The sequence below is a fragment of the Varanus komodoensis genome, unplaced genomic scaffold (genome assembly GCF_004798865.1).
Source record: "Varanus komodoensis strain SLA01 unplaced genomic scaffold, ASM479886v1 scaffold3, whole genome shotgun sequence".
In the NCBI taxonomy this organism is placed as follows: domain Eukaryota; kingdom Metazoa; phylum Chordata; class Lepidosauria; order Squamata; family Varanidae; genus Varanus; species Varanus komodoensis.
Window position 1 is genome coordinate 29,777,691 of NW_025335761.1, and position 15,011 is coordinate 29,792,701.

Genomic DNA, 15,011 nt, shown 5'->3' on the forward strand with positions numbered 1-15,011 from the left:
AACTCTAGTTCTATTTATATTGTTTTAGATGTTTAAACTGTTTTTTGTTTTTGCATATTAAACTGTTTTAAATTTGTGTACTGGATTTTTACGTTGTTTTTATTGCATCTATATTTTTATTTTCTTTATTTATTGTATTTTTGAGAAATTGCTGTGAAGTGCCCAGAGTGCTGGGATACTATGCTTGAAAGTACAACAAGGGACAATATATATTCCTGTGGATGGTGAATATAAGGTTCCTAGGATATAATTCAGTATAATTACTGTACTAATTTTTGTGTGAAATTACTTGAAATGCTCTTTGCTAAAGGATATATTATAAAATCCCTACTACAGCAAAAGTCTGCTCCTGTCTTATATTAGTCTCCAAAATGTTGTTTTCAGCACTATTTTAAGAATTTCTTCATCTTAATTTAGAAACTCAAACTAACATAAATAATTTGGTCCATTTAAAATGCAATAATAATATGGATTCATTTTTTCTACTCTTAAGACTACTTCTAGAATGAATCCACAAGAACATTTAATGTGTTGTATCTAAGCCAGCATTTAGTGAAACTACTAATATTCAAGTTTAAATCCAGATCCTCAAAATGGTTAATGGAAGAAATAACTACATGAGCATGGAATTATAGAGATTAAACTGGTTTATCATTTGTTTTCTTTCTTGTACCCACCATGCATTACACATTAAAAACTTGAAAAATGGGGCAGAGCTAGATGCCTGCTGCAAAGAAGCCTTGTTGGGAGGTAATGTACCTCATTTGTCAATGAGATACCATTAGAATGGAAGAGAGACAAAAGGAAGTAAAGTGGACACAAAGAAATTGTGTTAATGGAATCACCGTTAATCAAACGAAGTCTGTGTCTATTATTTTCATATGTTGTTGCATGCACACTAATATAAATCACTGAATGCATACAAAATATGCTCTGTACATCTTTAAGAGACCAAAAAATGAAGCCGCTTGAAATTAAAAATGCAAGTACACAAATGAATACTTTATGCAACAATTACTGAAGCTGATCTCACATACTCTTGAGATTGAGACATGCTGTAAAAATAAAAAAGCCAGATCCAATTGTTTTTCAAGAAAAAACGAGAACACACAAGCTTCACTGCAAAACAAAGTAAAATGCATATTTCTGATCTCTTTCATTCTTCAATATCTCAAATGAACAAAAAGCAAAAATGAACATGGAAAATGCAGGCAATACATACAAATCACATACATCCCTAAAAGGTTGTCTTCTTTTTGCACTTAAAATGTTTTAAGTTGAACTAATGCAAACATAAAATATGCACAACAAAGCCTGAGTGCCAGCTATCAGGTTGTTAAGAAAGAATTTTGTTAGGCAGAAAAAAAATCACTCAACATGCTGAAAGTATTTTGTTTAACATTAATGGTTAAATACAGCAAAAAGGAAAAATAAAAACAAAGCATACTGAAAATTGTTCAAATTTATCAATGCACAGAGACCTACCAACACAGAATTTTCCAACAAGATCTCCTGCACAAAAACAAATGATAATCCAGTCATGACAAAACCCAGGTATCAGAACCCATAGTGATCCTGGGTCCAACAATAATAAATTCAGTGCCACAAAAAGAGCATTTGCTCATTAAAATTTCAGTAATGAATGCTTCAGTTCCTTAATTTTTTTAAAAAAATCAATTGCCTATATTAGTAGATGTTGAAAGGTATTAATAAACCAGTAATGTGAAACTGTATTAGAAACAAATTATATTTTAAACAAAGTAGTTGATTGTATTAAACAAAAAGCAGACCATCATACCTATAAGAAGGTGATAATTCATAAAAACACAGACAGAGAGTCCTGTATAGTAAGGACAGTAGCACATTTTGGATTCTGGCCATAATAATGAGGAATATTGTATTTGTAAAGTCAGATGATACCTCCATAGTATGTGTAGTGTCTTTAACTGTTTGCAACTCAATTATCTACAGCTACAAATAAAGCAGACTGTGAAATCATCACAGAGTCTGATTTTTAAAATGTGCAAGCCAATTCTCCAAAGGATCATTTCAAAATAATTTGCAGAAGAAATTTCTTTCTGCAACAAAGTTATATTTCACAAATTTCTATGGATCAGACATCCAAACTTCATTTCGACATTCAAAATATTTTACAATCACAATGTTTTAGAATGTAGGCAAGACAAAAACAACCACTAACTTTTCAGACTGTTGCCCCATCTTCATACGCACTCAGGCAACACAATTATGAGTCTTACCAGGGGATAATTCACTTGTTTTTATTCCAACATAATATATGCTAACACCAGTCAACAATTCCCTTCTGTAGGTCAATGTTTCCACTAATTAACTGATAGAAACCAGACATCAAAATATCAATAGTGAAACTAGTGAGACAACTAGTCTAATCTCTCCAGATGCTATGCTATGTTGCTGATCTGAAATGCAGTAACTGTTCCCACTCTGCAAAAAAGCAACTTCAAAGGGTAATTCCTACTGCAGAAACTAGTGAAGTATAATTTATCACTAACTTTTTAAATTATAAATTTATATCATCATAACTTTCAGTTTCTCAGGTATTTAAGGAAAAGCTAGAAAATTATTGCCAGTTTCTGCTATTGTAATTAGTCACTATTCCTAACATGTATTTGAACTTTCCATAGCCACAAGCCTCTTGTGTTTCATGGCCTTTTGGCTCTGTTTTCCATTTTTCTTTTTATCCATAGGCACTTTCAAAACTTCTTTTCCCGATCTGCAGTCTCTTTTGCAGGATCAACCTGTCCATGGGTTTTTGTTTTTTTGTTTGGTGGGAGAGGGAAAGCCTGTTATTAATTGGATGTGTAGTGCTGTAAAGAGACTGCCTCTTATTCCATTCTCTTACTTGTCTATGCATGTCTGCGCGGGGGCGGGGGGGGGGGGGAACGAATGTCCTAGCTAGCCAGCCAGCCAAACAAGCCACAGCCAGTTGTCCAACTAAGTTGGCAACAGCCATCTGTGTATGTTTGCCTGCACAATCCCTAGGAAAAAGAAGCTTGCAAGACACCATGCTTCATGGAACTGGACAACAACTGTTTATACATGTTTCTCTCTGTGTTTGTGTGGGGGGGGTATGTGAAGGAGGGAGGAGTTGCCAGGTATGCATGATCACCAGGGGGAAAAGTGACAGTGTATTCTTTTCCCTACTATATGCATGCTCTTCAGAGGCCATGTGATTTGCCTAACTACTGTCATGGCATGCAGGTTTCCATGTTGTCCAAACCCAGTACGCTGTGCAGCAGGGGTGTCTTTCAAAGCACCCCAGAACCAGGTCAATCCATCAAATAGGTAGAGGATGGAGAGGGGGAAGAGCATTGAATTTCCAAATTGTTCTGGAAGGAGAGTAAGCTCATTTTAAACTTTACAGCATGGCAAAGCAGCTTATTTTCTTCTTTCCTTTGCTTGGCTGAAGAAGGGAGTACCCTTATAGCAAAACATCTGACTAAACCACCTTCAGTGATCTCAGAGCAAGTCATCAGGTAGCCAGCCAGCAGTGACTACAGTTGCCCACTGTGTTGTTGCTTGGTTGCCTGGTGAAATAGCTAGCTGGATATATAGGACAGAATCCAACGGTTGTCACTCATGAGCAGCCAGTCCCGATGAGAGCTCCACCAAGTTTCCCCCATTTCAGAAATGAACATTTCCATTCATTTTAGGTCTTTCCCTGGAAGTACTTCCTTTCTGTAAGCAGTGGCACTGTTCGTCTAACAAAAGTAGTGGAGCTGATCATTTGTTCAACATAAGCAGTGGTAGGACCCCGTTTGCAGATCAGCAGCGTTAGATACTGCCTTTACATACATCACTTCATGCTGCTGACAAAGAGGGCTTTAATACTTGAAGGATTATGCTGCAATTAAACTGTCAACCATAGCACTTATTTAAAAAATCACTGAAATTACAGAAAGCTATAGATTTGCCTACTGCAAAATATTTTATTAAATTTGTTTCAGCAGCTTTTCTGCTTTGATTTGTATTAAGAGTTTAAAGTCACCTATTCAACCATTTTGGTTGCAAAATAAAACATAACAGTACTAGATATTCTTACAAATATACATACGAACATACTTACACATAGGCACCTTACAAGGCTAGACAAGTTTACATGACGTGGCGCGAACATATGAAGCTGCTGAAGGCAAGAGATGGCTTGAGCTTGTACAAGGCAATCAGGATTATCTTGCATCACTGCACAGCCCAGGAGACAAGAAGCCCTTAAGGCTGAGACTGTAGTACTGCTGCCTACAAATAGGGCAAAGAGAAGGGGGAGCATTTTTCCCTCTATAATTGTATTTATTAGTCTGATAACATCTAACGTATTCAAAACCGAACTGCAATAAAAAGTTATTTATCAAATTATTTTCACCACTAATGTTCACTAAGGGTCATGCTTTAGCCAGTAATAATAATATGATATTGATGAGGAAACTGACATGACAATTCTTATTATGTGGCAATGCTTCTTATGATTGATGGAAGAGCTCCTGTGTGCATGTTCGCAGTTCAATGGCTGGCAATATACTGTTTTCCCCCCATTGGTCAGAATATACTTCTGCAAGCGTATGTGGGAAGACACAACAGTGTGGATTCAAAGAGAAAAAGGCAGTAAGAAAGATTACTACAGCAAGATAGTCTATCTGTGCAATCAGGGAAAGGGCTGTTTCTATCTTCCTGTCACATAAATTTGCCAACATCTGAAGATTCCCTAGGGATTTGTCTCTCAGAGAACACTGATTGATTTGAAATAGTTAGAAAACAGAAAACACAAGTTATCATATATTTCCATTAAATGAACTTTGAAGGCTACAAACTACAGAAAGGTGATTGTGCAAGACTTTGAGTGAGATTATTCCAAAATATGCGAAAAAAAAGATTTTTAAATAAATTCTTAACAGTATTGTATATGGACTTCACTAACATATCTTCCAACTTTATGATTATTGGTTCAAGTCCATCATGTCCCAAATATATGCATACCTTGCAACTCAGGACCCAAAGTGGCGATTAGTGCATTTAAACAGCGACCAAGGCTTTGGTGGACTTCAGCATATGCGGGAGGCACAGTCAACAACAACATGAGAACAAGAGAGAGGGTAGGTTCCACATGCACGTGATACAGGGGGCCAGCAGAATCAATGATCAGTGACAGAGAATGCAGTGCCCAGGTCTGTAAAATACCAAAAATGTTGTGTTGTGTCACACATACACAGAGATGAACTTAAAATAATAAGCCAGTTGTGATAAAAATAAAATTACTGCATAAAATGAGTACAGTTTAGGAAGATGGTAAGGAATAATATGCCAATAATTCGGATTAAAATGACTGGAAGCCATATGACTTTAAAATGAAAGTTTTGGAGAAACATAACAGTTCCTCCTAGGAGCTGAAGAAGGGAGAAGTCAATAGCTACTGTTTTTGGCAACACACATGAGCAGAGACACACAGGAACATACAGAGTAAAAACTAATCAAATCTTTCTTGCTTCCATCAGTGGCAAGAGCAACTTACCTACCCAGATCAGAAGGGATGGAGGTAGCCCCAAGACAGAGGAAAACTGAGTATTTGGGAATGCACCCAGCTTAGCTCTGTTTCTTTCAGAATGAACACATTTGCCTAAAAGCTGGCAGTATGGTGACATCAAATCCAAGTCAGTTCTCATTTTCCTCATTCTAAGCCCCCAAAATAAACAAACACTGTCCTTCCCTGCTTGGGTTTAAAAATTCCAGCAGAGGTTGTTCTCACTTGGGAAGAGGAGAGAAAGGGGTGCAATAAAGACATGCTGATTGCCTGCAGCTGTAGGTCTTTGAGTGGGCATCTATGCATTCACACATATGAGCTCTGCACCTGTGCATCATGAAATTTCTATAGCTGAGGAATTTTGGCAAGAACCCTTCCCCCACCCATTAACATATCTTACCCTGTGGGTTCCTGCCCATTCCCGCAGTTCCACTGAGACTGCTAATTTGCAGCCTCAGAACTAAGTGGTAATAAATAATAAATAATACAAATAATGATACTGAGGAAAATAGCATTGGAGAAATAGCAATGCAGAAAGGGAATTATCTATACCAATAGTGATGTGGAGGGGTTATCCAAGGAGAAAATGAGCATTGGTAGGATGGCCTCGGCTGAAGCTTTTGCTGTGGCCAATGAGGGCCTGGGTGATGCTGCCATGGCCAAGGTGGATGGCTGACATGACCCACTTGCTTGGTAGAGTTGGTGGCCTGCAGGTCCTTATTCCAGAGTTCAGCCCTTAGGCAATCTGCCATATTGTTCTGGGCCTGTTTTGTGAAAGTCTGGCAGTGTGGATAGGCATCTACCATGTGTTTCTCACCCAAGCAGAAGAAGAAGAGGAAGTGCCCATTTGGTGGGGGGAGAGTTTACTCCCACAGTGGACACACTTTCTAAAGGGTGCCTTTGAGGCCATTACTGTAGACAAGGAAGGTGAAAGCAATCTAAGAGTAGGATTTTGAAAGAGTACTCAAAGTAGGAAAAGAAGTGGAACAAAGGGTGAAAAAGCGATCTGCAGAGAAATTTAGTTGGTATCAGATAGAAAAAGTAAGGAGAAAATGGTAGATAGTAAGAAATGGAGATACTCACGTCTGTAGAAAGAGAAGCACTTCCCAAGCTAGGCATGAAGACAGTCAAAAACTAACTGAAGGAATGAGAGGGATGTATAGGGATGCTCACATGTATAGCAGGAACAGGAAGGGGAGGTGCTCCTGCCCAAACACACACTTAGAACAGACTCAGAGCTCATATGTGTGATGCACAGAGAACAACAAGAAGAACAAAAATGATCAATCCTTTTTTTGTATCCAGTATATATTTTCAAGGTGTTTCACAGTAGGCACCTCAGGTAGAGAACACTGGGAAAAATAGAACGGTCAACATTTGTGCCAAGAAATTCCTAACATGTGTTTCTGCTAACCTTCTCCCACAGAAAGTGAGAAAATATAGAGGAATGACTGTTCTTGATTAGATTCTAACCAACATGGAAGACCTAGTGGCAATTATGGGAACCCTGGGGAAAGCATCTATGTCATACCTGAAGTTATGATTCTAGAGGAAACAAAAGTATAACCAAGCATGTATTTCATTTTTTAGGAATGTGAATGTTAATAAACTCAGAACAATAAGTAAAGTCCCATAGAAAGTGATGCTAATGAGAAAAGGAGTCCAAGATGGGTGGAAATTTTCTAAATGCACAATTACAAATAATTCCAACAAGGACAAAGGATAGCAGATAACAGAAGAAGCACATGTGGCTTCACAAAAAGCTTAGATATGATTTGAAAACGAAAAAGCACATGTGCAGGAAGTAGAAGGAAGGCCTAAAATGTCATGCTTCCTTTAGGGATATGGACACCAGTTGTCCCAGAAGAACAGCAAGGAGATCAATGGAAGCTCCACACAGGCACAAAGCCCACGTGTGTCATGCCTAGAGACCATGAAGAAGATCTCCAAGGGGATCTCCAAGGGGCATGAAAATACACAGTAGACTTTCAAGTGCCATGCTGCATGTTGTAATACAGCACCTTTCTTCAAGATGCACATACTGTTCATGATTAGGCTTTACTTTCACATTCTCAATATAATATAAAGAACAAGAACAGCTCAGGGATTATTTCTAAGTATTTTGCATTCTGCTTTTAATAGCAGGAAACATCCTCATGTCAGTTGTCAGTTTCACCCCAAAACCCAACCAGAGTATAAGAACATCTGATACACACCTGTACTTCAGGAGAAGTATTGTCCTGGGATAAGGTATAAAGTATTCCAACACAAGCATTCAAGTGCTGAGTAGAGCCAATTCCACCTAAATATCTATAGAGAGATCCCAGAGCCAAAGAATGTCCCGTTCTTGATATCACATCTCTAGCAGATTTTAGCCTAAGAATTGTAGGAAAAATATTTTAAATTTGATCAGAATAGTGTTAGTTGCAAAGAAATAATCTATAGGCAACCAAAATTGAAGTCCCGAACTCTTTGGAAGAAGGAAAAGGGGGGTGAAGTGACACTACATTTCTAGAATTGACACTACAATAAGAAATGGCTATAACACACAATAGCTGTCTCCACAGCTATCAGTAACTACAATTCCTGAATTGATTCCATGGCCCTAATGCAGAAAATTGTGCATACTTGATTACATACAGTTTCTACACATGTGGCCACTCAACAGCAATAAACCAAGAACATTCCATTAACTGAACTTAAATTGCTTTGCACTGAAGGGTTGAAATGCAGATGTGCCTAATTGTTCTGGGATTTAGCAAAAACAAAACATTAGATCTTACACACGTTTACAGAATTAAGTTCCACTGTATTCGGAACAGTTGCAGCCACAATCTTTTTCCCAGGAAGAACAGATCAGATTTTTGGACATATTAGACCATTTTTGATATACTCTCACAGGCTGATTGAAATGCTTCCTAATTGTTTTTTTTACTGTGAAAGCAAGGGAAAAATAATTGTTGAAAACAACCCACAGAGCTTCAGTTATTTGGCAGTACAGAAATGTACATTACCTATTTATTGAGAGTTATGCTGAAATGCAAGGAGCATTAACTTGCAAAATTATAAAATATAAGCAGCACTGAAATACACCTATATTTATCAAATTAAAACAGTGAGGTCCAGTTACAATTTTCGAGTAGAAGAAAGAATTTTAATTTTACCTAATTCAAATCCAAGATCCAGAAGCAATCCTTCTGCCAGGTCCATTAAGAACAAATTATACAGTATACCAGATTTATTTATTTATTTATTTATTATTAAAACATTTTTATGCCGCCCCATTCGCCGGAATGTCTGGACAGGATTCCTATACCCATTTAGTACTTAAATGAATGGGAAATACTTCCAAGGAGACAATGAAAGGCAGCATCCAATGGTCTCATTCTACACATTTGACTCTCCTCTTTAACTTTCAGTTGCACAGTTAGTTGCCCATTGTGCAGAACTGGTTGAGTAAACAGCTGCACAATTAACACAATTGTTTCACAAATATGTGCAAGTGGTTGCACAACCAACTGAACAACTGCACTTGTACAAGTCGAATACTTTTTCTTGGGCAAAGTTTAGAAGCTAATTTCAGTACTTCTTTTGTGCTAACATCATGACACACTTGCCCACAGACAGCTAATAAAGATTATAACACTTAAAACATTTGAAAATGGAAAACATAAAATAATATTAATTCTGGAAATAAACCATGTCTAGAAATGCAAGCCAATCTGCATCAGATTTCTATAAACTGCTGCCTTCCAGATGTTTTGAACTTTACCTCCCATCAGTTGCAGCCAGCATGGCTAACAGTCAGGAATCCTGTCAAGTGCAATCTAAAATATCCAGGTTGCCCTCCCCTTCAGTATCAGGTACAGAGGTTATTCAAACAACTGTGAAGCAAAACTTCAAACACATGTTCCTAGAAAATACAGCGCAGTCTTCTAATTTGCCCATTATATTAGAATGTTCTTTAACAACTACTTCTTGTTTCAGAAAGAGACTTGGGATATCAGAGTTCTGCCTGAGTGAGCATGAACTTCCAAAAAAGAAAAAGGTAAATATATGCAATATAATATAATAAAACCATATTAGGAGAAATTACTTACTTGTCAAAGCTAATTTGAGCCAATCCAGCAGTGAAGGTATTGTCAGCAACTACCTGTGCAAGTCTGGCTAGAGATTCTGCAGCAGAGCACCTTAAAAGTGGGTTACTACTTTCCAAGGTACTCATCACTAAGGTCAGGGCACAGGTTCGGATTTCTTCAGAACCTAAATTTCCCTTGCAGCTGGCCAAGTGCTAAAACCAAAATAATAAAAGTAACAATAGCAGTAACAATAAATGATAATGATAATCATGAGATGATGATGTTGGACTACAAATAGCCAACATTCTCTCAGTAACTGAACTGCATGTAGGCACCATACTAATGGAAATCAAGATATTGCTTATATTCTACAAGTTTAACATAAACAATTTCACCATGCTAAACTAGATCCTTATAAGCAATATCATATTATAATCCATCTGTTGTTCTTGAATATCTTATGGCTGGAAGAAAAACTGTATTTTCATCATTATCATCCAGCATGTGAAATGAGAGGGTGGTGGTCCATTTAAGAGCATATTTCTCCCTTCTCCCTTTTGCTTCTCATCTGTCCTTAGCAACTGTGTTTTTGCTAGCATCCATCTAGGCTTTTTATTTCTTGTTGCTACAGGAATTGTCTTTTGGCATTCTTCTCTAACAGTATATCTGGTTTCAGTCTGCAGTTCTGGTTCATAGTCTGTTGAGTAATGCAAATCTGTTCTTACTGTGGGCTTTAAATTCCTCTTACTGAAGTTGTATCTTGGCACTGTATTTGTGATGATTATCTTATTTCAGCTTTACTCTGATTCTTTTATATTAAGAATTGATGGTCACTACTGTAATCTGCTTACAGCCTTGTTCTGGCAGAAAGAATACAGATTCTCCATCTCCTGCTTTCAATTACATAGTCTATTTGGTTTCTGTGTTGGGCATCTGATTATGTCCATATATTTAGTCACCTGACTGGTTGTTTTAAGTATGTATTTGTGATAAATGGATAGTTGGCTTAACAAAAAGTTATTCTCATCCTTTACTTCTGATCCCTAGGCCAAACTGCCCTACATTTTAATCTGCTTTGTTTTCTACTTTTGTGCTCCACTCACCTAGAATTAACATCATTTTGTTTGGGTTTGTTATCAATTCCCCTCTTGCACACCTGCATAAAAGTTTTCAGTTTCTTCCTCTTCAGCATCTATTGTTGGAACATAGACTCAAATGATGGTTATGTTGATAGGTTTTTCACAAATTCTTATTGATGTTATTTGGTAAGATTTTTCATTATAGCCCCTTACTGCCTGTGTGATTAGAGCTATTCCATCTCTTCTGAGTTTTGTCATTTCCAGAGTTAAACACTTGGTGTTTGTCTGATTGAAAATGTCCAGGCTACTTTAACTTGCTCACACCAAGTGGTGCAATGTTCAACCATTCATTTCCTGCTTTATGGTTTCCAGTTTGCCTTGGTTCGTACTTTTCACATTCCATGTTTCAACAAATTGTACGTGTTGTGCAGCACCAGTCTTTCCTTTCACCTCTGTGAATATCAGCCACTAGACTTCCTTTTGGCTTTCATTTAGTTGCATCATCAGCCACAGCGCTATTCATTCTTGTCCTTTGCTCTTCCCCAGAAGCTTACTGAGTGCCTTCCAATCTGGGAGTCTCATCTTCTGGCACAACCACTTGTTTCTTTTTGGATTGCTTCGTCATGGGGTTTTCAAGGTAAGAAGATTTACAAGTGGTTTACCATTGCCTTCTTCTATGCAGTACCAAGCAGATTTAGCTTCAGCATCACTGACACAGTTTCCTCTGCCAGTGTCACCTTCAGCTACCACTGCTGCCCAGCAGTTGCCCTTCAGGAGTTTCTCTACCCTCATCATCATTAGAGATATGGATTTTCTGCTGCTGCTGTGATCATTCCTCCTGAAGAGGATGGATGCATCTTAGTCTGGTGTCTCTGCTTTGACCACACCACCTAAGGTGACCCTCCTAGGACACGAGCCCAGTGGGACACTCTGGCCTCCTGGCAGTATTGCTATCACCTCTATCACACTCTCAAACTCCTCACAACTTTAAGGTGTGCATCTGAGAGAAGATGCTTCCTTTTAGACTTTCTAAATATAGTAAAAAGTGGAGTCCTGCATTGTCCTGGATTCTCTCTGTGTCAATACAACACATTTGTAAGGACAGAAGGGACAGTATCCTTGAAATCACCTTCCCCTCAGTTGGCACACCTTTCCCATACTGCCATTCCATCCACCGCCCATTACTGGATCTAGGATGACACCTCCTCACTAATAGATGGAAAAAACGAAAAAGACAACTTTAGGAAGGAAGAGTAAGCAGCAAAAGCCCATATTTGAAGTCGCATTTAGCTCATTCCTATTGAAACAAATATTTCTTCTTGGTAGCTAGATAAAGAGAATGAAATTCAATGCAAACAAAAATCTGATTACCTTTGCAAAGTGATAGTTCTCAGAGGAAGCCTTAATTTTTCTAAATTCACGGAAAGTACATTACAGAAAAATATCTAAAGGCTGAAGATTAATATTATACCTTTTGGGCCAAAGAACTTTTTTTTTTAAATAAAGGAGCAATTCTTACCTTCAAAACATTAGAAAATGCCGATATAACATTTTGTTGCACTATCTGCTGCCGTGATCCTTTTGTATGTTTTACTGATGTCAATAATTGTTCTAATACTTGCAACCTTCAAGATACAAAAAGGGAAGAGGAAATATCATAAAAGCCATTCTCTCTTAAAATCCATTAAGGTCATAAGAGATCAGTCTGATGACCAGGAAACTGCTTTTGATGTGGTGTATACCCTAGCAGACCGTACTCCTTTAAAATATTTGCCTATGCATCTTTGCCTATGCAGGGAAAAAAGACTGTTTCAAGTTTTGTGGGAAACTCAGTTTTCCAAGAGAGGAGAGGGAAAGCACCATCAATTCTATGGTATCAACTAAGATGGGAAGACCAGTTGAGAAGCTTCAGGTGTTCTCAATTATTGGCTCATAAGCAGGAAGAACCACCCTAAAGGATGAGAGAGCTCCTTCTGGTTTAGAAGAGAGGAGAGATATTCAGTCTGGAATCAACCTCATTTCTTTAAGCCACATTTTACTAAAAGTCAATATCCTAACTTATGTCTATGGGTATTGATTTCTTTAATAGTCATCTTTTGTATGACAAAGCCAGCCTGGCTAGGTATCTTTAGCATAATACAAGATTTAGTTAAATAGCCTTTTCTCTGATATGCTTGGAAAGAGAGGTGCAGGGGAAAGACCAGCATACGACAGTACTGGAAACATAAGCTGACCTTGATGGACTCATGAATCTAATCCAGCTGAGATCTTCTTACCTTCAAGAATTTCTGGCCTGAAGGAACTAGAAAGGGCAAAAAGCTATCTTAGAGGTAGGAGTTCCTATTCCTAATCTTATTTGTGCTGCCTATGGGTAAAAACTAATGGCCTTATCTTCCCATTTCTAATTTGGAAGGAACTGTAATACCTCTCAGAGACTATAACAGTTACAAATGCAAATAAACGGAAACATGTACAATAGCTTTAAATTTTTGTATTTGTCTTTTTTGAGCAAAGGATGGAAAAGTACATCTCTGTAATAATACTTTATGCAGTTCAATCTTTCCTATACATCATGCACTGATAGACATAAGCGTTCCTTACATATACAATTATTGCCATTTAACAAAAAAACCATGGTTATCTGAAAAAAGAACAATTATAATGCACACAGAGTACCATCTAAATGGGTAAATAAACTTCCTGCAGCATTCTTGACCATTTCATATTCTAATTAACCCAAAGTCGTTAATGCATTTTAGCTCATGTGCCAGAAGTCTGATAGAGAATATTCAGATAAAATTCTTATTTGTGGGAGTTAATTTAACGAACTTGAAGCAATAAGTTTATTTGCTATCTTTTTACCTTTGAGGCTCTGTGACATGGGAAAATATTACTCCGAAGAGGCGAGTGGCTGCATTGATAATGGATAGCATTGGAGGTAAGGGTTTAGGCACTGAATCACCTTCTCCAGCTTTCTCATAAACTGAATGTGGATCATACTCCAGGCTTCCACCAGCTATACTGTTAACTAAGAGCAGCTGCAATGATAAGAGAATTGCAACTGTTATCATATAACACAAGCCATTCTCCTCTTAACATATAAGTATCTGCTAAATTATATGTAAATACCTGCTCTTCAATAAATCTGTGCTCTGTCTCCTGTAGTAGGGGGCCAAGTAAGGCAAGATCACTCTGGTGACAGAGAGGTGGAAGGTAGGCAGCAGAGGCTACCACCTGGTTATCAGGTTGAGTCAAATCAAGCACTAGTTCTTTGAGAACAGCGGAGAAGCTTCCTGAAAATATGAAGGCAAGAGAAAATACTTTCATACATAGCTAGTATATAAACAGATGAATTACTTGCAAGGTGAGAAACTATTTCTGGGATTTCTGATAAATGTGATTACTGGAGATTCATAAAGCTAAAATACTGAAACAAATGAGGAACGCAGAACATCATATTCAAAAAATCCTCATATTGAAGCTGAATAACAAAAATGATTAACAATTTTAAAAGGCCCACAATTTAGAATAGCAGAGATGATGGTTAAGATACAGCATAGGCACAAGAATCAATATAACCTCTCACCTCCAAAAATGGTGTACTACCAATATCTCAAGCTAATAAAGAAAACAGGAAATTGAACTTCATCAAAATTAGTAAACTGTAAGGGTACTTTCTTTGCTCTTTTTTTACTACTTAGGTATAGTATGGATTTAGCCACATTAAACACAAAATTAGCTATCTGAAAAATGCCTATGCTTCCTTTATTTCATGCTTCCCAAAAAGTTTGAACAGTGATATGGAATATCTGTTTGAGAGATTATTTGTCAAATTTATCTTCTGCAGAAAATTGAGGCAGAAAGGTGAAGGGTGATCTAAAGGAATGTGAGAAAATCCATGGCATAACTTGCCTTCTGCTGGTCAGAATAAGCTTGTTAGCCGGTCTGGAATGACGTTAGACAACTAACAGATAGGCATGTTCTCACAGGAACACTTTCTGTATGATATATTGCAGTTTAGAGTAATGTAAGCCCCAAAGGGTAAATTTAGGAGTGAATTTAAAACATTTTATAATGAGCAGTGATTGTAATTTTGCCTATATTTTCTTGCTGGATTCAAATTAAAATAGGAAGGCTAATTTTATATTCCTAAAAGGCAGGGAGGAACATTATTATGCCATGACACAAACATGAAAATGCAATATTTTGGTTTGTCATTCAAGACATTTGTATGCCACATTAGCACAATGCCCTTATCACAGGTATTTACATGTAGCTGCATTAAATCCTAGAATCAGGCCA

At 37.4% G+C, this 15,011-nt stretch overlaps 1 protein-coding gene across 7 annotated transcripts in view; it reads right to left on the reverse strand.

The window, feature by feature from the left end:
- The window catches only part of HEATR5A (HEAT repeat containing 5A), a 71,164-nt gene that overhangs the window by 27,452 nt on the left and 28,701 nt on the right, over positions 1-15,011 (reverse strand). For 6 of the 7 annotated variants that reach the window (XM_044436238.1, XM_044436237.1, XM_044436236.1 and 3 more), the window contains 8 exons: positions 13,839-14,002; positions 13,572-13,747; positions 12,229-12,334; positions 9,652-9,842; positions 7,768-7,927; positions 5,011-5,200; positions 4,106-4,275; positions 1,486-1,512 (listed from right to left, as the gene is read on the reverse strand). In XM_044436238.1, the coding sequence (XP_044292173.1) occupies positions 1,486-1,512; positions 4,106-4,275; positions 5,011-5,200; positions 7,768-7,927; positions 9,652-9,842; positions 12,229-12,334; positions 13,572-13,747; positions 13,839-14,002 (1,184 nt within the window). The remainder of the gene's footprint in view (positions 1-1,485; positions 1,513-4,105; positions 4,276-5,010; positions 5,201-7,767; positions 7,928-9,651; positions 9,843-12,228; positions 12,335-13,571; positions 13,748-13,838; positions 14,003-15,011) is intronic. The other variant, XM_044436239.1, reaches the window with a different exon arrangement.